Below are 25,991 nucleotides of genomic sequence, written 5' to 3' on the forward strand. Positions count from 1 at the left end.
CTTACATTTAATATTGATATAAAAATAATTATATTTAAAATGCTTATTTATGATAATGCTATTATTGCAATTGAAACACTTGCAAGCCATTTACGTTTACTAGTTGTAAGCCTTGATTTTTATTTGTATGTGTGTCTTGTGTGTGTGTGTGGAAATTTGTTTTATCATTTGAAAAGTTTATCACAAATTTTTCGTTACAATTTCCGCTGTTTTTCTGTTACCCAAAGTCGGCCTCCCTGTGGCCCAATTGACTCCTGAACCCCGACAAATGTTTGCCCAGACTCCGGCCCGCCGTTGAGGAAGCCAACACGTTGGAGACGGAGGACGAGGCTTCCGTCTGCAAGCTGGTGCTCGACTGATATGTGACGGTGTAGTCTGGCGTCGGAGCCAGGAGTAAACCTCACGTGCGCACAAATTTGTACACGATGAGAAAAACCATAAATGAGATGGCGACTAGGACGACAGCGGTGACAACTTTGGCGCACGTATTCAAGCCCGATTCGTGTGGATTGAGCGGCCTGGAGCTGGTGTGCGTTGCCGATCTCCGGCGCTTGGTCGCCAGACCGCGGGCGAGCGCTGGAAATGCCAGCGACTGTGTGAAGGTCAGCTTGTGTATGGACTCGCTGAGTGAATAGGGACCCACAGAGCCGCGCGCCGCCGCCCGGAGCAGCACGTACTCCAGATCGAGGGCATCGAACAGGGAATAGCGGGCGGTCATTGTCGATGAGCGACGGCGTCCATCATGCTGGTGTCCATGACGCGAATCGCGATCGGACTGTGGCTGCAGCCACGGATCGGAGACGCGCTGCTGGGCGCCCGCCGCGCCGACAGCAAAAGCGGAGGAGGAGCAGGCGCCGCTGCTGGCTGTGGCAATGCCGCCACTGCTGCCACAACCACTGCCCCCAGCGATACCAGCGACTGCCACACCCCCGCCCAGGCTGACCGCTGCCACGGATGTCAGCGACGACGTCGTCGACGACGAGGCCGAGCACAAACGCATATTGGTGGCCAGTCCATTGTCATGAAACTCATTCGCATCCTCAATCGATGTCTGATCCGGCGATGTTTGCGCCCGTTCCAGCGCCGCTGCATGCTTCATGCGCAACGCAAACAGACGCGCATGATCCGGATGCAGCAGGGCACTGGACTTGCGGCGATAGTTGGCAGCACCGCTGGGCAACACACAGATGCTGTTGCGCATCTGCCGTCGTCCAAGCGACAGACTCGGCGAGCCCGGCGTGGGCGTACTTGTTGGGGACACATGACACGAGCCGCCGCCGGTCTGACCGCTGGGCAGAATGTGAACGCCCGGCGGTGCTACAAACGCATTTGGCGATGGCGATGCCTGCACCGAGTCAATCCCGGAATCGCCAGCGTGCAGGGTATCACAGTACAGGGAGCTGCGTCTCAGTGTCAGATGATTGTTGTCGCGTCTGCCGTTGTTGCTGCCATTGTTATTGCTGCTGCTGCTGCTTGTGGATGCAACGGCAAGATTGGTGCTGCCCACGCTCGTCTCCACAATGGCGGGGAAGATGAAGGATTGGCCATCCGCTTCGCCGCGTGGTGAGTCCTGTAAACAGCAAAACAGTTGAGAGAGGTGACAGTTGAATGGTGCTCCTTAAGTGCACTGGGTACATTGATTGTTTTTGTTTTTTTTTTTTTATTGCTTGGATTCTAAAGCATTTTGTGCTGGGGACGGCTGTGGAACGTTTTGTTATTTGACTGGTGATCGGTGTTCCAAAATACACAAGTATATACAAAGTGACTAATGTAAACGGATTTAGTCTTAGCCAGTTTTCACTGAGTAGGTGCGAGTATTAAATAAAATCTTTATAAACTCTTTCTTTTTGTACAAAAACTTCAAAATCCAAATAAAAGTTGTGTAAAATTTAGAAAATAAATTGCTGTGTAAAAAGTGTACGAGTATGTGTAAAAAAATGCCCCTAATTAAATATTTGTCTTTTGTCATGTCTATAAAAAAATTATATAAAAATAACAAATTTTCATGTAAGTTTTTAGCTGACGAATCTCATTTAAATTTATTGTAATATTTGTAATATTTGTTTTAATGAATTTTATTTTATGTTGCCGTGGGACTACCAAAGTTGCATTTAAATAAATCTATTAAAACTTTTTACTATTCTTAGAGCTTGTTAAATATAAGTTATGTAAAATACCAGAGTAAAATGCTATTATAAATTATTGGCAAAACTGTTAAAGCGAGCTAGAGTTATTTTCATTCTGCTTCATTTCAGAAGATACAAATTAAAGTTTTACCTATTTCTAAAATCATGATGAAGTATTTAAAAAATAAACTATACTATAATGATTTTAGAAATTCTATTAAGTAACTCTTTTCTACTTCAAGTAATGACTAGTTTTGTAAAAAAAAACAAAAGGCTTTCGAAAAACATGCAGCTTTGTAAATGTTGTAGAATTTAAATAAAAGTGTGTTAGTATCTAAACAAAAGTAAATGGTTAAAAGAAACATTTATATGTTTCTATTATCAAAATTAAATTTCTGTTATGTACACAAAAGTCTTATATTGATTAAAACCCCGATTGTTGTGCAGGGAAAAAGGAGTAGTTACACAAATAGTCGACAAAATGGCCCAAAAAACGTAGTCTAGTTAAAGAAAAACATGTGTTAAATACGCAAAAACCTCAAGTAGGGTAGGTTTATTATTTTTATTTGATTTAATTTTTACACAATTTAGTCAAAAAATGTAATTGGAAGACTGAGCGAAAAGCCCATTTGATTTGAATATTTATATATGGTAATCGAGGCATGCAAAAAGTCTACGAATTAATTGTAATAGTAGTAGTAGGTAGGAAGTAAGTAGGCAAGTAAGTTAGTTAGTAGTTTTAGCAAAATGAGCAGACTAAGATAGAGAGGGAGAGAGAGAGAGAGAGACTTGATGTATTAAAGGAACGAAAGCATACCCGCTGGCCCTCGGGGCCGCTGTTACGGCGCAACTGTACGAAGCCCTCCTGGCGCAAAAGCGGCTACCAAACCAGAAACCAGAAACAAACCAGCAAAACCAGGAATCAAAACCAACAAACCAAACACGCAACGCACACACAGAAACATTGTATAGTAGTAGTATTAGTAGTTGTTGCACAAGAGGCAGATGGTTTTTTTTTTTATTTGGGCGGGGGTGAAAGAGAAAAGTTTGAAAACAAGTTAACACAAAATGCACACAATACAACCTCAAACGAAATAAAAAAATAAAGAAAAATAAATGAAAAAACATAGCGTGAAACAACAGAAATCATTTTTCAATATTCGACACACACACACACACACAAACACACACACACACACACACAAACACACACAGTTCTGCGGTAGAAGCGACAACTGCGAAAGTGTCTGTTGATTGTGCCTACCTGGCTGGGCCACACCTGCAGCAGCGGCAGCGAACAGGATGGTTTGCTGCTAGTCGATGTGGTGGCGCCACCCCCACCAGCTGCTGCCGCGGATGATGAGGTGGTGCCGGACCCCTGGGAGAGACTGGTATAGTGCAGATGATTGAAACGCTGTGCATCGCTGCTGGCTGGTTTCGTTCGCGTCGGACTCTCATAGCCAGTCGAATCGTCCGAGGATGTCGTTTTTGGTGAGCGCCAGAATCGCTTTAGGCGCAGTTCGCGCCTTTTTTCTTGTTTCTGTTGTAAAAAAACGAAATACCAGAAATCAAACAGATATTGATTAACACCATCGTCTCTTTTGAAAGCTTAAAAGTCTGAATTGTTTATACGATTGAACAGCTGGATGTGCTTCTCGATAATTTAATTATATTTACTGTGCTCTCAACCGAATGCTCCTCCCTTTAAATTTGATTTTCTTATTTAATTTGATTTTCGTTTAAGTGAATTTAAATGTTAAGCAGAGTTGGTTTTCCGCATATTCATTCATTCTTCCATTAATGTGCCATTTTGTGGATAACTTCTGTGCATCTTAAATTTTCTATTTATTTGATTTATTAAACACCCTACTGAGTTGGGCAGCGATTACATTATTATGAATAATTAATGCAGAGTATTTGCCATTTATTATTAATCAAAAATCGAATATAGTTTAAAAGAAATGTGAATTATGTAAATGGAAATGACTTCCCATTAAGTTGCTCAACTCTGACGATGATTCATTTAAAATCCCAATACGCTTAAATGACAGAGCCATTAAGTGGTTTCGTGACCAAAGTCAAAATCCAACTTTTTTGACATATCACGATATGTTATCGCAATCGCCGACCTGCGTATGAGCGCCATATATGTTGGCAATTTATTGAAATATTTACAGTTACTCACCTGCACACCTTGTGTCTATGTGTGTGTGTGTGTGTGTATGTGTGTTTTGTGTGTGTGTTTTTTTGTGTGCATGTGTTAAACAAACCAAAATGCAATTTTACCAAGCGCTAATAAATAGTTTTGTTTGCATCGTTGCCATTATTGTGTAGCTGCATGTGTGTGTGTGTATGTGTGTGTGTGTGTGTGTGTTGTGTATATGTGTGTGTGCATCTGTCGTTGGTTCATCATTTGGGATTTGCACTGTACAGGTTCGTTGTGAATGTTTGGCGTTTTTTAAATTCTAGCGCTGCATTTGGCCAAGTCTTATTGCAATTTAAGTGAGTTATGTGTTGCATTCTATGTGCCCCACATCACTCTGACTCCCCAGATTAAAGAGGGTCGTTGCACAATTCCAAAATAACTATACGTCTCAATTACACTTCCTTGCTTTGCTGAGCATTTGATTTCAAACACAATTTGATATATTTACAAGATTTGATTTACTTTACAGGCAAAATGCTAATTGGTGATTATTTTCATTTTGTCTCTGTTTCGTTGCTTGGAAGTAAAACATTTCTGGCCTCGTATCATATTTACCTGCATATTTTTGTAATATCAAATCGGTCTTATATGTTCGGTGTTTCATCCCCAGTCTGTTGTTGGCGCAACACGAAAATCGATGGAAAGCTGTACAGACATAAAACCTGCAAAATAAATAATAAAAAAGACATGATGAGAGTTAAGCTAGTAAAATGCTAAGAAAAAAAATACAATGTAGGTAATCCCATAAGAGCTGACACACGTTCTTCTGAAGATGGAATTTATTCACACACACACACACACAAGCAAATGTACATTTCAATTATATAAACAAACAAAGATTTCACTTGTTTTATTCGAGTTGAGCAGCTACCAAAAAACGCATAAATAGAAAAGAGCTTGCAAAGACGACGTCATAGCAGGAGCAGGAAACGAGCCTTGAGTGTCGCACATTAACACATGACAAGGACAATGGGGAATTGAGAATGGCGACGACGCCATTAGTGTTTGACAAGGACATTTGACTCAAACAACATTCAGACCAATACGAATGTCCCCCATTGCCAAGCAGCGACGCTCTCTGGTCAAGTTGAAGGGCATCGTCTACAATATTTAACACATGGATGGCTGCGACGCCTGCTGACATAAATCAGCAGCAACTGCTGCCAGCTGTGTCTCGCTCTTTAGTGCGTATAAGGGATTTGGCCTTCGCTGCGTGTGATTAACACTTGCAGCTTATAATTAGTTTGACAGTTGACGGGATACTGTAATAAACTAGCTATGGAAATGCAATAAAAAACTTGACTTTTCAAACTAATCGCAGCTGAAGATTTCAAGCAGCTTACATTGTAACTGATTTGTTTGTATCTTATTTCTTTAGTTTACTTTTAATGAGTCAAAGAGCATAATGCAGAAACCATAAAGAATATTAAATCATGATCAGTACTCAAAACGAAGTATATTTAATCCGTATGTATGAAGGTAACTTACTCAAGAAACTGTCCCATAAGTTCTCGTATACCATCCACATATCAATCATTTTAAATTTCAGAGTATAAAAACACTCTGGCTGGGCTTTATCAAGAAAGCTGCTAAGTTGAGTGTCTAGTTTGGAGGAAGAGAAGAATATCAACTCGTTATGGCGTTGCTTGACACAATCCACGCCAAAATCATAATAATCTTCTTGTATACACATTTACAGATATTAATCAGACGTAATAAATTCGTGTCCAGCTGGAACTGATTGTTTGGCCGCCATATATCTTGCAATTGCCTTGGCACCGACTAATAAAGCAAGTACAAATGCTATAGTCGAGTGAGCTCGACTACAATTTACCCTGAACTCAACTGTTAAATATTTTATAGTTTTATTGCCAAAAAATATATACATATAAGATATATTTATAAGTACATTTTCGACTAAGACTTGGATGTTTTGTTATCCGATCTTGATGAAATTTGTTTAGTTGATTAATAATATGCATGTGCATGTTGTATATATTCATAGGAAGCCTTATAGGGTTTGAGATGATATTCATTTTACCCGTTTTCATTGGGTTCAGGGTAACAAACAACCGCAGCAGACCAAGTTGACAGTTCCCACACAGCTGGCAGGTTGTTGTATTTGCACCTGTGCTGGCCTCGAGCCTGAGTTAAAAGTCTCGTTTTGTTGCATTCCATGGCAATCGAAGGACAGCACGTGGTTCCTTCTGCCCAACCTCGAACTCAACCTCAACCTCAACCTCAAATGCAGACACAACAATATGCACGTTTTTGCGCTCGTTTATTCAAAGTCCTCGCCAGAGTCGGACTCGAGGTGTCCTTCAGCTGTTGTGTGTCGTACCGGACTGGGCTTTTGTTGTGTCCGATGTCAATCGATGTCAACAAAACACTCACAATGCCATGGTCAAGGATTCCGTTGATATGCAGCCATAAATCGTTGCTATCATTTCAATTACAGCAGCGATGTGGCTAACTTGGCTATAAACTTGTTAGCCCAATGTCTGTCACGATAATGTCCTTTCTTTGTGACGCGTCCTTGCAGCACGTCGTGGCATAAACTGGATGGGCAAAACCTGTGACTCCCTCTCTCTCTCTCCCTCTCTCTCTCTCTCTCTCTCGTCGTCTGTTCTCAAGCCCAAGCACGCCAGCAATTATACAAATAACGACGCCCCCGCCGCAATTGTCTAGGATCGGGTGTGAGCTGTTAACTCGCTTTTTGTGTTGCGCGTGACGAATATTTTTAAATTGAAATACATTTCTTGTGTGCGCCTTGTCGCACGTTGTCCTTGCTATCCTTGTTGCACATACACCGAAGCACACACACACACACACACCCACTCAATGTATACTATAGTTATCGTGTTTGCTTAACGTGTTTTTCTTGCCGCTCGTTATACATCTTTTTTATTTTGTGTTTTTTGTTTTATGTATTTGTATTTTGTGTTTTTTCTTTTCTTTTTTTTGTGTTCGGCATGTATTTGAATTATAAGCAAATTTGTTGCTCGAGACCAGTTAAGTTTCGGTTCCAGTTCCCATTTGCTAATGCCAAAGGTCAGGGCCATTCAATGTATGTGAGGGTGTTGGTGTGCAAGGACATCACAACAACACGGTTGTCATCATAATGTCCTGTTACTCTTGCACGACACGTTTCTATGTAACATTGACAGTTTAGCAAATGCGACTCAGTCTGTCGGATTCCACAAATTAGATTTAATAAGCAGTAATTATGAATAATTAGTTTTCGGCTGGGTATATTCCCCCCCAATTACATCGCATGATTTGGCTGGACTTTAACTAATTGAATAGCACACGTGATAAGATTTCGGGGTCTTTTGCTCGCCTAGGAGAGAGACCCAAACAAAGCCATCCAGACATAGCAATTGAAATTTTATTACATGCCATTTAGTCAAAGTGTCCAACGCATGCATAGTTGAAAACACTGTCTCACAACACACACACTCACAAACACTCATACACACTCACACACACTCACACACACAAACCCACGCAGGCAACAAACGTGTTAAAGTAAATTATAGATGTAGCCCGTGTGGCCAACAATCTGATTTTAATACCCTGTTTGCTGTGAATGTTCTTTGGGCATATTGAGTTGATGAATGGCAGAAACTTAAGCTTTCGCTTAAGTTTAGCTCGAGTATTCCATCTACTAAACAAGAAACTAATCTCTACTATTTAATAAAAATATATAGATATATGCTGTTACTTTAAATTGAATAAAGAACACTATAAATAACTCCACTTAAGTCATTCTGCCACTTAAACTATAATATTCTCTGTTTTAATGTAGAGTATTTCTTAGTCCTTAACTGTTTAGTTAGTTGGTTTCCATGTATAAAAAATGTTGCATACTTTGGCGGGCATTCAAAGTCGTTTACCTCCCACAAAACTGCTTGGTTGTGGTTCGTTAAGAATCTGAACGTACTTTTCTGTACCATATACACCATATACACCTGCACATAGCTGGGAGATATTTTTGAGCACAAAGCGTATGCTGAACATACAGAATTTGTGGGGGCCATTAGTTTATCCTCGGGGAGCTGGGCTGTTTGCTCAACCTCTTACCCTAATTTGTAAAATTAAGTTGGGTGAAGCTAATCAAATCGGACGTTGACCCAAGTGTATAGTTTGTTCAGTCTAAGAGCTCCCAGTTGACTTCTATTAGTAAGCATAATCCAAACCACACCCCCATTTAAGTTGAGAACCACAGAACTTCACAGGCAAAGAGTTGTGTTTGATATCCACCCAAACCACAAATTAATTCAACTCACACTAAGCTCTCTAATACCTTATGAAAGCCGTTAAGTGTTTGCGTTTACATTTGTTAAACTGTGCAATGAAAGCCATTTGCTAAGACAAAATTGCTTTTCTTACTGAGTTTCATTCCATCAGCTAAACCTTAAATATCAAACAGTTTAATCCGCGATAATGTCTGTTAAGTATGCTGAACATTTTGTCAAAGTCTTGGCGTGATTTAGCCTTATCTTAATTGCGTTGACATTGCATGCTGTGTTTCATGTGGTTTTAAAATTGGAAAATCCAAAGTGGTTCAAAGATTAACACTTTCATTCTAGATTAAGCCTTTAGTGTGGTTTGAGACATTTTAATCTTTAATTTGCATAAGGCAAACTGTAGCTAAATGTAAAGGGATTTTAGCTTTATAATCGGAACTTTATCATAATTGAAATCAAATCACCTTGTAGAAGAAAAGCATCACGATATTGCCTTCAATCTGGTACGCCTTACACAATGAGCCTGGCTCACTTGCATGCCCCAGTTAGAAGCCACTTTCAAAGGACTTTGGCATTCATCCTACTAGCATATTTCATCTTTTACACGGGGCGCGTAAATCAACCAATGGAAATATTTTTTTCCGCACAATTGAGCAGCAATTCAACTGGCAGGCAGCTGGCAGGCTTAAGAGGAGCGTTTCATTTTCTTCTTTCTCCTTTCTGCTTTCTTTGTTTCTTTTTGTTGCCTCGTCTTCTGCACCGTTGCGCGCTTTCTGCAAAGGCTACCTCGACTGGCAAATGGAGCAGCTGCTTCTTGACGGCCTCTTTATGCAAAAGCAATTAACTTAACTTTGCTGTTTCTTTTTTTTTTTGCTTTACCTTTAGTTTTACTTTATGGAAAAGCTGCCTTTTGTAAGTAAGTATAAGCTCAATAAAAAGGCACAGTTTTCTGGCTTGAAATTTGCATGGCAGGCGAGAAATGGCCGAGAAGTTGGACAAGGACGTCCACTAGTCCGTCCAAGTACTTGAACCATTTTGCGGATTTTGTTTGGTTTATTTCTTTTGTGTTTGCTCAGCTTTGTTATTATTGTTCTTGTGGCTGTTGCTCACACTGTGTGTTGGCCTGTATTAACATTTTAGCACATTTTATTGATGAAACGTGACATTTGTTGTCATTGACTTTGGCAATCGGTTTTCGGTAGGTTAGGAAAACCGATTTACATTTCGGTCTGGAACCACGAAAGCGCGACTCCTATAAACCCAAAAGCCACATAATATTTTATTTTGGCTCCAATTCAGTTCGTCTCTAAGTGCACTTCATTTATTATGTGTGCCATAAAGGAGTAACCACAAAGCTGCCTTCAAATTTCCCAAATGCAAGCAGCCAATTTGTGAGCACTGTAGTTATTTTTTACCCACGAGGTCCTTTACGAAATGTACATGTCCTTTAGAAGCCTTTACATATTATGTACACATTTATTAAATATTTTATTAATACTCAACTAAAAGCAAGTTATTTGACTTAATATATTTCAAGTGCCGTTCTTTAAGTTAACTATTATTAAAATAACATTTATTTTCTTCATTCAATTATGCTGCAGAAGTCCTGTAATACCTCTAATCTCATTAATCATATAAACACCAGGTATTATGCAACAAATTTGTATAGGTACTCAGTGAAATGAGCATATAATAAAGGCGATTACAAAGTTTTATTTATTGGCTTATTTTAGAACGACATTGAGAGTATTATGATGTCGCATTAAACTTTTCTTATTGGCATTTCCTGTGGCACAAACACGTGCACCATTTGTGGCAGTGGGCTATTGTAGTCGCTGTTGTTGTTGTCTACGTGGCAAACTTCCGTTTGATGTTGCCTCGGTGGCTTGAGGAATTGTAACCACGACTCATTCGTCGGTGGCTGCGGTAACCGGAAACGCGAAACACTTTCCGGTCACGCAGTTTGCTGCTTCTGCCTCTGCCTCAGTCTCAGTCTCAGCCTCAATTGTGGCTGCTGCTGCTACTGCTACTGCTGCCATTGTGTGTGCCCTCAAAAAGTCTCAAGTAGTCACTTGAGTGTTGCTGTGTGCTAACCATTTTGTGGCCACAACAACAGCAACAATCTTTTCAATTGGTGGCAACTCAATTTCTACGCGTAGCACGACGCTGCCACTAACTTATGCCCCCAAGCCGGCAGCAGCAGGCAGCCTGTTGCCAAAAAAAGTTACCCGTTGCTAGTTGCTAGTTGCTCGCTTTTTGACTTTGCATGTGGAATGCGGTAAATCGACTTTTAATTGCGAATGCAGTCCGCAAAGTGAATGGTCTGTAAAGGGTTGTGCCGTCATTCGGTTTATCGATAATCGAAGCAAGTATGTGCATAACAAGCATATTATATTTAATGTCTGGGACATTAGTTAAACGAGCGCCAGAACCAGAGACCGTAGCTGGAGTCCTCTCATGTCCCTCTGGCCCTTATCTTAAGAACACAAATGTCAATGTGTTAAAGTTGCCACGACTTCGTTCAACATGCGGTAGCTGGAGGCTAGACGCCATTTGTGTGTGTCGTGTGGAAAGGTCATAAAAACAAAGGCCACCTTTGCGCCAGTCAAAGGCAGTCAACAGTTGGCGAGGGTGGATCGATAACATGCCATAGATTAAACGAATTTATATACTTTCATAAAATTTATTTTATTGGAAATCATATTTAATAATTAATACATATGGAAAGTACTTTTTGCTTGTATTTTTAACACACTCCTAAAATGCATTAATGACGACTTAATTTATGAATGCTATAATATTAAGCTAATGCGACAATAAATAAACTTACATATGTACACACATATGTTTGTATGTTAATCAGGCAGTAGCAAATAGCAGCTGCTTTTAATGTATTTGGACTAAAATTAAACAAACTAATTAAGAACGTGTGCTGAGTATCTCCCAGGCGCATTTTCTCCAATGTATTCAAAGTTAATTTGTGCTTTTTGCCAACGTTACAAGAAACTTTATCAACTGTTCAGCAAAAAGTTTAACCAAATAATGAGTTGGTCTTCGTTGAGATTCTGAAACACTTTGACTTCCAATTTAGTGTTAAGTCATGAAAAGTTGTACACAACTTTGTACAGAAGGAAATTGCTTGACTTCTGTTGCTAGTTGCTTGAGGGTCTCAGATACAATCAAGGGAATAAAATTCAACCCATTTAGGGAACCTGTCTGCAGACCTTTGACTTTAGCTTTTGGCGTCATCGTTGTCGGTATCGTTTTATTCAACAATAGCACAAAAACAATGGCAAAGTTTGATTTAAGTTGATGTCATTTTGACACGCTAATACGGCGTGGTAACCAGGTCACACACACACACACACACACACACACACACAGAGACATATATATACACACGCATAGAATCCATTTGCCATATTGCTGAGCACATCAAGAACATAAACTACGTCTTGCACTTGACTGCGCTTTGCCAGCCTCATCCTCATCCTCATAATCATCGACATCATCATCGGCATCATCATCAGCAAAATCGTTTGGCATTCAATTCAATTAAGTGAGTTCAACATTTTTTTTTAAAAAGTTCGAGTGTTTGGCACGTCTCACCGCCTCGCAAATTTATCTGGCGTTTTTAATTGTTTTCATCTGAGCTCATCAAGGTTGCCGCTTCAATGATGTTTGACTCTGCTGTTTACAACTGTATCTTTGTGTCTGTGTGTGTGTATGCCTTAATCTATGAATGTGTGTGTGTGTGTTGTCCTTGAGCAGCTGCTGTGTATTTGTGTTGAGTTGAAGGTATGTGGCAACACTTAAAGTGTAGAAAGACTCAACTAATTGAAATTTGTATTTTTTTCTTATTGTATTCGTTGTTCAACATTTTCCATCATTCTCTTTTGGTGTTGTACATTTCAGCCTGCCCCCTTTCGGCAATTCAATTTGCGCTCACTCGGATGCCAGAATAAGAATGCAGAATCAGAATGCATGCCATGAACACCATTTGTCGTCGCCATTCACTCTGTAGCACTTCACAATGTCTACATACTCGGGACACTGCCGGTCAATCTTCCAGAGGGGAGCTCTGAGCTCGACTGACAGCTCTATGCATAAAGTAGCAGCAATGCGGTTTAATTTAAACAAATAAAATCTGCACCATCGTCAAATGCATTGTTTGCCGAGCGTACGAGCAATGTTTGCAATGGGGCACATGTGCGATAATTATTCTGATTCGCAGAATATGCTGAAGTATTTGTTCCCAGAACTCTTTTATCGCACACTATTATTTTAAAGTAGATTACCTAAATCCAAAATAAAGCTGCTTAAAATTGTAGAACCACTAACCACATTGGTTGGTTAGTTAAGTAAGTTGGCTAAAGCATAAAATCATAGAATTTCTTTATAATTGAAACGATTCTGAAAGGCAAAACTAATTTTGCTTAATTCATTTTGCATTTTAATTTGCAAATACGATTTTTAACCGAAGTTCACGTACGAACACTGCCCCAGATAAGAGTGCTCTAGTTGGCAACGTGTGTCTAGTGGACTCTTTGTCCATTTTTTGCCAACAGTTGCTTTTTTTTTTTTTGCTTTTTTTTTGCTTTAAATCAACACTCGGCTGCCACTTAATTATTAATGCGATTGCAGTTGTGAGCGTTGATGAAGTGGCATTTGCACCGCAGTTTAATTGTGTACAAAACCGAAAATTAAAAAGCACAAAAAAGAAAAGGAGGAAATGCTGCTGCTGTTTGGTGGCGTTAATTTGCTTAAACAGGCAATTAATATGCGTGGCAACGCTGTAAACAATGCCGCTCGGGAATCGGCCAATTTATGCTCCTCGTTTCCGCTGCTTACGCATGTCCCCATTCACTTTGCTAATGGGGCGCATCAACAAATTGTGCTCGTCTCTTGTTTGGCTTTTAGTTCTTGCCACTCGTCATAGTCATGACGTTGCGCATACGCCACGTGTCGCTCACACTATCCGTTTTGTCACTCATTGTCACTGTGCATTTTTAATTAATTTAATTAGGTTTTCAGCCACTGACTAATTTAAATACTTAGTTATACCTAATTTTATTTATTTATCGATTTATTTAATTGAAATCTTAATTTCAGTTTTAGAACAGTTCCATTGACGTTTAAATGTTATTGCATGCTTTTTCATTAATAATGTATAAATTAATTGCAGTGTACAACAACAAAAATACTTAATCATATGATGAAATGCTACTCAACTATGTGCTTAAATTAGAATATGTAAAATACCTCACCGCATGTTTAAGTAGATTAATCGAATGCAACAGTTCTTTATCTTATGTACTCGTGTGAAGTTATTCAAAATGAAAAACTTCCTTTTCCTTTATTGTAATTTTTGCTTAGAGCTTTGCGCTTTAGTTTCTGTATTATCAATTTATTTTGTAACATGACTTAACAGATTTGCAAAGTCCAACAACGCAGATTCTCTTCTCGCCTGACTCCCGTCAAATGGACTTTTCCAAAAAATCCTTACGGTAAAACACACTAGTAAGCATCAATTGTTCATTATCATCAAACTTAACAATTATTTTGGTCATTAATTTTTTTAAATTTGTTCCATTATTCAAAAATGTATAGTTTTAATAGTTCTAAATAATCGGAAGTGAACATGTCGCTGCATATAGTCAATAGATGTGTATATCTTTTGCCGATAACTGAATTGTGACTTCTTTAGTTGATTGTATTTTGTGACCATCCTGCGAAATCTTTGTAGTATTCTATAAGTGTGTTATTCCTTCGGCCAGGAGAAATGGCGAAATTAAAATATTTGCTTTATCTATTTAATTAATGACCAGGACTGACTGTACTAGAATCACTAACTCTGTAATTAAACACGAGTTGTCGGCTATTACAATTAAGCTAGCATTCAAGCTGCCAGCTCTTAAATACATCATAGCATATTAATCTAATTGGTTATGGTAATTTATTTCATTTACTGGAAGTATTACAAATATATCAATTATATTTTATAAAGTTATTTCATAATTTTTTTATTTCCCAAAATCTTTTTCTTCATAAATCATACTTAAGGAATATCTAATTTAGCATATCTTACATAAAGTATAATATTGGAAGATTGTTGAAACTAATGTATTAATATCATTTTCTTATTAGTGACTAGTGCTTTAAGCTTGTAGCACATGGAAAGAAACACATCAAAAACTAATAATATTAATTCTTTATTATTTTCTTTTCTTTAAATTCAATGTGCACTTTTCACATCTGCATCATCCTCAACATCATTTTTATTTATGTAGACAGTTCACAATTCAAAACAATATATATATATATATATATATAAGCCTTTGTAGTTGGCATTTGTTCTGCCCACGTTCTTTTGCCATTTTAAACGTGAGCTTAGTCGCCATGGAAAAGCGTTTAGCGCGCTTATTGCATTTTAATGGGTTCTATGAAGCGCTCAACCAGCAGGCGGATATGCAGCTATAATCTCTCAACCTCCCGTGCATTTTAAGTCACAACATACAAATACAGGACGAACACACACACACAAACCCACTCACACATGTAGCCGAAGCACTTGCGACTTTATTCCGCCATCGTCTATTTATCTTTTATGTCTCCGCTGGCGTTGCTCACCTTGTGGCAACTAAGGCAGTCGAGTTGCCATCTGCCAGTACTTGGTACTTAGTGGTTGGCCGTCTGTTTGCCGACGTTGTGGCATGTCCATGAGCACTTACACTAATTTCCAGTTATTTGCATGCAAAATTGCCAAGCAGCAACCGAGCAAGCCACAACACCCAATACTCAACACAAGCAACGCAACGTCGCCACATACTAAAATTCTACGGCTCATCGCCTGGCTGGCAATTATAAAGGCAAATGATGTTAATTAGAGTTTTGTCGAGTGAGAGGACCACGGTGTTTGGCCGCAATTGTCGGCCAATATCATTTATCATCTGACCCCGATTTCTGGACACACTTGCGCAACCGTTACTCCTCCTGCTTAATGGTCAAATCCTGACCTGTCGACGTGAAAACTCAACTCACGTGGCTATAAATGCCAACACAATTTATTGAGTGGGTGTTGGCAACACAGTTACGCCTACATTCATAGATAAAAACAGCAGCATATTCTGTTCATCAATAATTTAGTTTATGTATGCTTTTTTGTTTTTCTGATCAATTATTTAGCTTGACAGCGTGGCCTAACAGGCTCAACAACTTAATCGCACGGAGCTGATAAATTAACTTTCATTTATGTAATTAAATCGTTTATTCACTATTAAAGTGAATAAAACATCCACGAATGCTTGCATAAGAATAGTTTGAATTTTATTTTTATTGGGCAGTTTTATTAAAATTGGTACAGATTATCACTGTTTCAGCAGTTGATTTGATGCAAATAAAGCCTGTTATTGATTGAGCTTTGATTTGTATACAGCTACATATGTATATATATATATATATAAAGAATTCACTAATAAGCCAAATATTCTAATCAATGTGAGTCGTTTTAAATAAGTTAATTTAATTGATAAACGTCAAGTGTACTGTGAAAATCAGATCGAATATTTTCCAATTAGTGGCAAAACTAGTGGCAAGCTGTGTTTGCCTCATGAAAGTATTCTATGCCGTGTATCGACCGTTTCGCAGGATACTCGGATAATCGTCCTCCAACATACGATACGATAATTTACAGCCAATGTGTGCTCATACTAAATATTTAATGTGATTTTACTCGCTGCCACGAGGACCGCTCAATTGCAAGTTAAACAACTCAGTTTACCCTCGAGGCAAATGGCAAATAAAGCCAAGCAATTGAATGGCAAGTTAACTGCGTCTACGTATGTATGTATACATGTAAGTGTGCATGTGTGTATGTATGCATGTATGTATGTTTAGGTAAGCCCCATACTCGATTACAGTGCCATATAGGCAGGCAATCAGTGCGTTTTCCTATGCATTGTCACTGGCACAAAATAAAAACGACAATTTAATTAAAAATTTATGAGCGTGTCGGTGTCGTTGTTGTTATTGTTGTTGCTCTTGTTGTTATTGCTGTTATTGCTGTTGTTGCCCTGGCAAACAGACAAACAAAGCAACAAACTGTTGCTGCATTCACACACAGAGAGCACTCCGGCGCCCCCTGGCGACTGCCGCGTGCACACACATGTCTACCGGAAATGGCCTGCTACCATTGTTCCTCTTTCATTGTTCCCATTCCCTCCCTGCGGCCCCCTAAAATACATTCACCTTCACTCTCATCTCCCGCAGCCATTTCATGTATTGTTATGCTTGCTGTGGCTCATTTGTTTTGAGAGTTCTGGCTTTGTTTAGACATTTGCCTGCTAATTACCAAAGCACTCCATTCCCTCCCTCTCTCCCTCCCTCCCACCGCCTCCTGCTGCTGCTGCTGCTGAGAGCACGAGTGAGATTTGCTTAATTATAAAAGTTTTTGAAACTCTCGCCGCAAAAAGTTTTCGCACAGCAACATAATTGAAATGTTTATGTGCTTGTTATGTATGCGACTTTTAGTTCACTCTGTATATGGGTTGCTGTTGTTTTTTGAATTTGCAGCAAAAGTTTCTCATTCGTTTCAATTAATTTGTAATTTTAGTTCATAATTTTACATACATTCATTTTGTGATACGTATCTCAATGAGCAGTTCCTACAACTTCCGGCTGCTTTTCATCTGTCGGGGTAATCTGTATGCTAATTATAAGCGTACGTAATTACCGTCACTTTCATACTGGAGCCGCTTTCTTCAAATTGGCTCGTTATGTTTAGCACTTGGTGCGTAATTTATGGCCCTGGTTATCTATTGAGCAGCAAAACACTTCAAGTGTTGGCTATTTATAAGCAAAAAGAAAGCTTTTCAACTTGCCCTTTACAGATGGCGCTCGAGGGACGTATGGCTGCTGCAGGGGGTTTTGTTGAATGGGGCACGTGTGCGATGCGTTGAATACCCGAATCACTGTTAGCAAAGTTGGCAAAATCGGTTTATGGCTGGTTTGCTTTGCATTTGTTTCGCACAATATGTGCTTTCAGCACACTCAAACGAAATTCGATGCCCTCGGTCATGGAAACATTTTCCGAATATGTGTTTTTGAAACTGTTTAGAGTGCCCAAAGTGTGTGCCTATCAAAAATGCAAATCTCATTGTCAGGCTTTATTCAGCAATTTTTCGTAATTGCACCTTGACATTTTGAATGTTATTTGAACAGTTTTTAAAGAGTTCACTGGTTTATATTTAATTTATAAAGCGAATATTAGTCTTAATTATAGTTCGTTCAAACTGTTTGAGGGTGTTTGCTCACATTTTCAATTCAATTCAATCAATATATATATATATATATGTATGTATGTGTATATATGAAGTGATCAGCTCAAATATCTAGCAAGCCAAATAAAATTTAATTTGCTGCTTGTGTACAAAGTTAACGAAGAGATTTCGGTCTATAACAATTGTGTTTCGCATACTTTGATTTATGTATAATATCATTCAAGATTTCCAAGCTGTCAGAAGTATTTCTTACTTAAATTCAATGCCCAAAATCCGCTCCGTTTTTTTTTATGTGGCCAACCAATAGCTGCCGCCCACAGATTTTGCTTGTCTCCTTGTCTTCTGCTACCCGCAACTTTATCTCTGCTTAGTCACATTTCGGTTTTGCTTATACATTTTATTTGTTGCACGCGTTTTTCGTCGTTTGCTTTCGCACCGAAAAGTACAAGCGAAGTGCGATTATTTAATGTGAAAATATATAGCATACTTTTCGGTGTCTGACGAAAATTGCGGAGGCGGCTTACATGTCATTGGAGAGTGCTCCATATGCTTGTAATTGGCTGATGGTACAGTCAGTGGGAGCTTCTGTAGGGGGTCGTAAAAGCCTTTTCAATTGTTGCATATTTTACACTTTTTCTTTTATTAGCGTTGTGCAGGCGATTACCGCAATTTGTGTGCGTTGGCTTTTCAATTGACAACCGCATACACACGTCTTACATACATATATGCAGATAATTATAGTTGTTGTTTTTGTTGTCAGTATTGTTTTTTTGTTGTCACATTTTTGTTTGTTTTGTTTGTGTGTTGTTATTCTGTATGTTTATTTGTCATTAACAACGAGCGAGTTGCGCATTTTGCTGGCCCCGTTTTAATGGTGCGGACCGTTGATTTTAACGTCTCGTGCCAGTAGCTGTTGTGGATTTTTTTTTCACAAATTAGTCGCACGAACATTTTGCTGTTGTGGCACTAAATGGCAGGAAAAAGGCGACCGCGACAGGACTACTATTGTGCCTGCCAGCCAGGGCTCAGCGCGATGGCGGCAAATTGTTTGCAACATGCAAAGTGAAGGCCTGTAAATAGGCCGGAGCAAAGGACCTCAGACCTCAGACCTCAGACCCCAGCGCCCACAGCCCAGAAGCAGCCACACTAAACGAGTCCAACTCCTGTTCGCGGCTAAGCAAACATGTAGCAGGCAGCGGGTAGCGGGCAGGGCATACAGACACATAAACACATAAATATACTGGCAAGCAGGCAAGTAGGCAGGCAGGCAAACAGTAAGGCTGGCAGGCACTCAGCCTGGTGGCTTATCTGCTGCTCCGGCAGTGTTGTCCTTTCTGTCCGTGCAAAGCACACACAACATATACCCATGCACTGCAACATGCCACACACTCTACTTGCACCTGCTTTTCACCTCACTTCCGTGCAATTCAGCGACTCGGTTTTTGGTTTCGTTTTTTTCTTCTTTCCTTTTCTATAGCATACTCTCGTGCGGCCATTTTGGGGGGGCGCTCACAAGGCACGAAATGAATATGGATTTGCTTTTAATTACTGATTCAAAGCTTCATAGAGTAACGCAAAAAAAAAAGAAGAAAAACATCAACAACAATAACAATAATGAAGAATTTTTGTTGGTTGCTATTTTTGCATGTTTTGCGGTTTGGGTTGGAATTTTGTTGAGGATTTTCTTGCAGTTATTTTTGGAGCATAATCCTGCCGGAGCAGACCCAACAGCATATTTTATTCAAGTTTTGCCTACCGCTTACTGTTTAACATAGATCGATAATTACAAAGATCCTTGCAACCCAGTCAACAATATTCTAGCGAATTAGATTGTCTTTAATTGTTAACATTTCCATTCTAAAATTGACTTCACAGTTGCCGCATAAATTAAATAATTATTATCTAAGCTCTCAGGCTTATATATATATATGTATATAGGTGAACAAGTTTTCAGAAATATCTGACTTATATTTCAAACTAAATTATATTTTGCTATCTGGAATTTGCAGTTTCAAACATTGAAATCCAACAAATATTCATTTTCAACACTGGGCATTTAGTTAAAAGCATTTTCACGTAACTGTCTGTCAGGTTGTCCTCACATTTCGTCAGTTAGTGTGCGATTCCTCTGGACTCATTTCGTTTTTGATCGACATTATGCAGTAAAAAGGATAGTGCTTGTCATTGCTGGCGAAGCAGGTCAAGAAAGGCCCAACCCAAAAACCTGGGCTGGGCTCATACCAAAATTCCTGTACACAAAATCTCTTTACTCACTCACACACACACACGTGCACGGACATATCAAGCATGATATGGAAAATGCGTCTAAATGGCATGCAACGTTGACTGACACTGATACACAAGCAAAGATAAAATTTCTCCCAACACTCCCTCCATCATTTTCACTGGGTCTGTGTGCGTCGTTTTCAATCCCGTTTTTGCTTCTTCTCACACCACTCAATGTGTGTGTGTGTGTGTGTGTGTTTAGTTGTTTAAATATGTATTGGACGTACATATTTTATAAGTTACACGTGCTTTTCAGACTTTCCACATATACACACAGTGGCAACCACACTTTGCTAACTCGACAACTTTCATTGGGGAAACGTGTGCGTCACGTGGGTCAACACTAACTCAAAAATCACTCCATATCATTGTGAGGGACAGACAATGGGTAGCTGTGCACAACTTACCCATTTAACATGCTACACGTTTTAATCCTTTGTCTGGATCCATCATTGAAGAACAAGCGTTAAAAAACGCGCGCGTTTCTTAGCCGCACGCAAAAACAGATCACAACGCGCTGCTTTTGATGTGTGTGTGCAGGTGTGTGTGTGTGTGGGGGGTGTGTGTGTGTGAGTGTTTCCTGTTTGACAAATTGTACGCGTGTGCTTTTCTTGTTATTAAAGTTGTTGTTGTTGTTATTGGTCTTGTTGTTGTTGTTGTTTTCGGTGTTGGTTTTCACACATTTTGGAGCACACTTTTGGGATGCTGATAAATTGCTCTTTTGTTGAGCATTTTATATGGCCCCACAAAAGATGATGTGATTTTTCTTGCATTAGATAAATATTTAATATTTCAATTTCATTACACGACACGTTGATAGCGCGACAGAGTGAGAATGAGTGAGAGTGCGAGAGAGAGAGAGAGAAGTGTCGAGAGTGTGTGTGGGCGTTGTGGCAGGTAATAGCAGCAGTAATTGCACTGGGGACCTCCCGCATGTCCATTTAATTGTCATTTCGCTCAACATTCTCATTATCAGCTTGATTAACCCCAGCTTACATGCACATGCACATACGAGTGTATTTTATATTTAGAAAAAAAAAGAGAGAAAAACCCACTGCCAACCAGCTCGTTGCTCCCCCTCGTCTGTGTCTCGAGTGCGTCATTAGGCGTTTGTTAATGGCTTTTCAGTGTCACCATTTGCCAGCTCCAACGGCAGCAACAGCGACAGTAACCGACAACAGCAACAGCAACAGCAGCAGCAACATCAGCTCACATGCCTCAGCGAGAGTATGCAGTGCAGCAGTGCGCGTGTAAACTCATTTAATATGCTTAATGACGTCATGTACTCGCCCCAAATGCTTTAACCGTATTCAACTAGCCAACCGCCAACCCCCTCACCACCACTCCCTGTTAGCCTCTGCGACAATTGTGTGTGCTTTTGTGTGTGTGTGTTCTTTTTTGGCTCTTCTGTTTTGTTGCCATTTCACCAATTGTCGTTGTTGCTGTTTTTTGGGCACGCCTCTTTTGTTTACTTTTGCCTTCATTGTTGCGCGAACGAACGTTGGCCATTTCAAATGCATATAGCCTTGGTTTACGAGCACAGAATATCCCCGGGGCTGCATGGCTTTAAGGACCATATATAGGCCTATACTAAAAGTCTGCATGAGAATATTTTGCACGACTTTTGTGGAACTGGTTTTTCTTGTTAAGACTTGTTTGCCATAAATTGTGCCTAATTGTGCGAGCAACAAACTGATTTAAGGTACTTTTTTTATGGTACGCCTATTACCTCTCAAATTGAAAACCGTACCGATTTGGGTACTCGATATTTAATTTCCAAAATTGCTTAAAACTCAACTCGTTAAATTAGATTGTTACAGAATTTTAGTATCTAAGAGTGCATGAAATGATTAAATCTTAGAGTTATACTTCTTAACTTTATTTATCTTCACTTTCAACTTCATCTTTTATCAATTATATTAAGCACCTATTTTGAATAATCTATAATTGTGTTATAACTTGGATTCATTAAATGCCTACTAGACTAGAGTTTACGTAAGGCAAGAATTCTGTTCAGTCTTCTTCCTTTTAAAAGTGCTTTCCTTATCCACTAAATGCGCTAATTCATCTAATTTGTCGTGATAGCAGTATAATTTAATTTTCATTTAAGCTAATCTAAGACAAGCCCCAAGCTCCATTTGCGATGGGCCAAAAAATTAGACCTTACTTAGCTGGTTGGCCAGGTCAGGTCAGTTCGGTGTTGACCTTGTGCTCCTTGTGACATGCCCCAATGCGAGTCCGGACTTTGTCACGATACACATCCTAACGAAAATTGTTGATGGTCTCGTTGATTACATGTCTCAGCTGGTGGCCGTAGACCAGTAGATGGCCTACTGGTAAACCACTTAGCAATTGGTAAAAAGGTTTTTGGCCAAAAATTAGCGCAGTAACTGCTGTTAATACCTTGCCAGAGATTAGACCACAGACCAAAGACTATCTGGTCGCAGTCACGTTTTCTGCTGCTGCCTGTTTACCGAAGCGAATATCCCGCTGGGTAAACTCCTGTCATTAGCAGACAGGCAAACAGCTGATTGCCATCAGACTTTAGAATGCAGCAGCAATTCTGACTTTTATTTATTCCATTTGCGATTTCTCTCTCTCTCTCTCTTTCTCTCTCTTTCTCTTCCTCCATTCCCTGGTCACTCTTTACCCTTTAGAGATATTATGTTATTGAACCTTATGCACCAGCGCACACAAGACAATCAAATTATTTTTCAGCTTCGCATTACTTCACTTTACTTCATTCACTTCACGGAATTTCCACTAACTCCATTTTCTTTTCCACTACTGTTGTTGTTGCTTCGATTTTTTTTTATTTTAATATTTTTTTTGTTGTGCCGACAGTGCGAGCTTAACTCCGTTCCCCAACTGACCGTTGGCTGACGACGACGAACCGACAGACGGAACAACAAAAAAACATTAACTAAAACGGGAAAAAGCCGTTACTCTGTGTGTGCGTTTCGGATCCGTTTCTTTTGGATTAGACGTCCGTTGGCGTGCAGGTTGAGCAACAAACTGTTGTCGACCGTCGACAATTCAATTGCGTGTGCCGAGGCTCGTGTAAAGCTTCCTTTCTGGCGAGGAGCTCGTGTTTGTAGTTGCATTCGTAGTTGTGTTTGCGTTTGTATTTGAGTTTGTGTGTGTTTGCTGTGCTTTCTCGCTTTCTTTCACGGCACGTGCCGAGCTTGAGCTTTTTATTGTGTGGTGGCATAGCACGTGAGGTCGCCTCGTTGCTTCAATGCTGCCTATCTCAACAAGTGGCAAGCTTTTCAATGCGCCATCAATTAGCGCCTGTGCTGCTAATTGAATTTCCATGGCTACCCCAAAATGAAGGAAAAAAAGCTTATTGCACACACACACACACACACACATATAAGCCGTGGAAATTGTATTTTCGCCTCAACCTGTTGACCAGCAATTTTAGGACGAGGGGAACGGGGGAATGAGGGATTGCTGCACCGTCGAGCTTTTATTGCATGCTGGCTTTTGTCCTTAGAATTTCCCAAATACTTTTCTGCCACATCAAGGCCCTTGCCTTGCTCTTGAAACTGGCAACTAGCTAGCTAACAGCCAAAGCAGAGCTTGCAATATTTATGCATACATAAGGTCATCGAAGCAATTTGTCCGCTCCGCTCAGCTGGCACTAAAAATACTTACCACTTCTGTTCTGTTCTGTTCTGTTCTGTATGTACGTAGGCAGACATAGGGCTTTATGTTTTAATACTTTGCCAAGGACATAAGTGGCGGCAGACGTGGCACAACTTTACAATTTTCGTAATAAAAGTCTATAATTGAAATATAATTGGAATATAATTGAGTGCGGTCTCTTTTGGGGTGTTGGCAAGCTATAATAAATTGGCGAAAGATATACTCTTGCCTTTTGTACGAGGCCTTGGCCAAATAATATAACACAAATAAAGTTGTGTTCGATTTTCAGAACTTTCTTTTTGAAGCATGTCTTCTGTTTATATTTAAATCTTAACTGAAGTCGCTGGAGCTTTGGCTCAAGAAATCTTAGCGCCACCTAGCGTCTTAAAATTAAAGTAACAAAGCTTCGGTGTGCGTTTGTTAATCATTTCAAATGAGTTTAATTTGAAACATTTTTTGTTTTAATGGAATGTTTAATAATATTGAGTTTTGAGTTTGCATGTTATGCAAATAGTATAATATTAATATGCTTGGCCAAGATACTCCAAGATACCCAATAAAGTTTTTATTTATTGATCAGCTTTTGACATTTTGAACAGATATTCGTTTTTATGAAATGGTAACCAGGTTATAAACCCGTTTGTGGGTGAAGTTTTGATGTATTTAAAATGGAAAAGGTTGCGGTCCGGAGAACAAATAAAAAATAAATGTTTGGATTGTGTATCTTTAAGGCATAAGATATTTACACTATAAATTTACGGTTTGTTTAACACAAAGCAAATGCAATACACACAGAAGAGTGACTAACCGCAAGATTAACTGCTTAAAGAGCTCAAACAACAAGTAGCCAAGAATATTTATTGTTTTTATTGTTGCATACTGGTACAGCGTGGCACTTTAGTTTATTAATCATCCTTGGCATGATGTACAACACGGGTAAACCACATGATAGATGCTTAGAACTGACCTAAGTAGCAATTTGGACTAAAGTTGTTTTGTTTCAAGTTTATTAAGTGTTGCAAATTCGGCAACTAAGGTTTTTCGCACGAAATTTAAGGTTTTGTGGATGAGTTCTGTTGAAACAGTTAATCACATTTAAATGATGAACGAAAACTGGTTCCGCCATTGACGTACAAAGTTTCCTCGGTCAGCCAAAAATTATTCGATAATTCATTTTAAATGTAAATCCAAGCGCTAGTCAAAATCGTGTTGTCTGACTTTTTACTCCTCTTTGGCAAATGTCAAGTGTGGCAAAGAAAAAAAAAATTATAATTTAAAAAAAAGCAACAGAAGAAGAAATATCTAAAAAAAAAAACTCGAAATAGACAATGACAGCTGAAAAAGGTCTCTAGCCGAATGCGAATGACAAGCAGCAAGAAAAAAACCACGTTGGCACACTTTAAAGTTGAAGCGACGACGTTGGCAGTTCGTCACGCCTTTAGACGCCTCTCCGCCATTTAGCAACCACCGTCTATGGGCCATTATTGTTTTTAATTTGGCTATAAACTGATCAAGGTCACAGCGATGACAACAAAAGAAAAAAAGCATATATTAATTGGAAATACATAACGCCAGCAAACGACATCTACCCGCATTGATAGAAATGCCAGCATATGCAAGGCGAGATCCGCTAGCTCTTAACGGACTATTTTCGGAAACACTTTAATTCAAGTTTAGATCTGATTTTTTTTTATTATTGAATAAGTTATCGTGATACCCGTTTTGCAATAAAAATAAAAATGACAAGATTGAATTTAAAATAGTTGTCTAAAACATAAGTGAGCAGCTAACTTCAAGTTTCCCAAAAGTACAAAAATGCCGTGGGAGTTGCTAAAGATGCAGAGGTTAAACGATCGAATTTTTATTGTATATAATTAAAAAAACACATCCTATAAGCCGACAAGTTATAAGCGAGATATTTTAAATGTCTTTCTTAAAGTTTAAAGCAGTATGAAATATTTTATGTATCTATTTATGTGTGTACCGTTCTTAAGATATTTCGCTGTATAGCAATGTATTTTTTTGACTCTTAGTCGAATAATGATTGGTTGTTGATATAAAAACAGATTTTACAATTACAAGTTTCAGTTAACTTTGTGAGTGTAAAACAGATAATACACACTATTGAAATAATTGGTTGAGTCGAAGGCCTCGCTAATAAGACATTATGCTTAGGCAATATTATATTAAGTTTTAA

At 39.1% G+C, this 25,991-nt stretch overlaps 1 protein-coding gene across 1 annotated transcript; it reads right to left on the reverse strand.

Moving 5' to 3' along the window:
* Positions 1-47: 47 nt before the first annotated feature.
* Positions 48-22,989, reverse strand: LOC6558009. The gene is made up of 5 exons (XM_043215589.1): positions 22,797-22,989; positions 20,554-20,912; positions 4,888-4,994; positions 3,391-3,666; positions 48-1,570 (listed from the first exon to the last, which is right to left on the reverse strand). Exons 3-5 carry the CDS (start codon positions 4,891-4,893, stop codon positions 401-403), a joined length of 1,452 nt encoding a protein of 483 aa, XP_043071524.1. The 5' UTR covers positions 4,894-4,994; positions 20,554-20,912; positions 22,797-22,989; the 3' UTR covers positions 48-400.
* Positions 22,990-25,991: the final 3,002 nt, after the last annotated feature.

The sequence above is a fragment of the Drosophila grimshawi genome, unplaced genomic scaffold (genome assembly GCF_018153295.1).
Source record: "Drosophila grimshawi isolate 15287-2541.00 unplaced genomic scaffold, ASM1815329v1 contig_44, whole genome shotgun sequence".
NCBI classification, from domain to species: Eukaryota; Metazoa; Arthropoda; class Insecta; order Diptera; family Drosophilidae; genus Drosophila; species Drosophila grimshawi.

Coding starts and splice junctions, on each gene's coding strand:
- LOC6558009 (XM_043215589.1), bottom strand. Junction 1,571..3,390: donor TGCAGGTGTGGCCCAGCCAG/GTAGGCACAATC, acceptor TGCTGTTTACAG/GACTCACCACGCGGCGAAGC.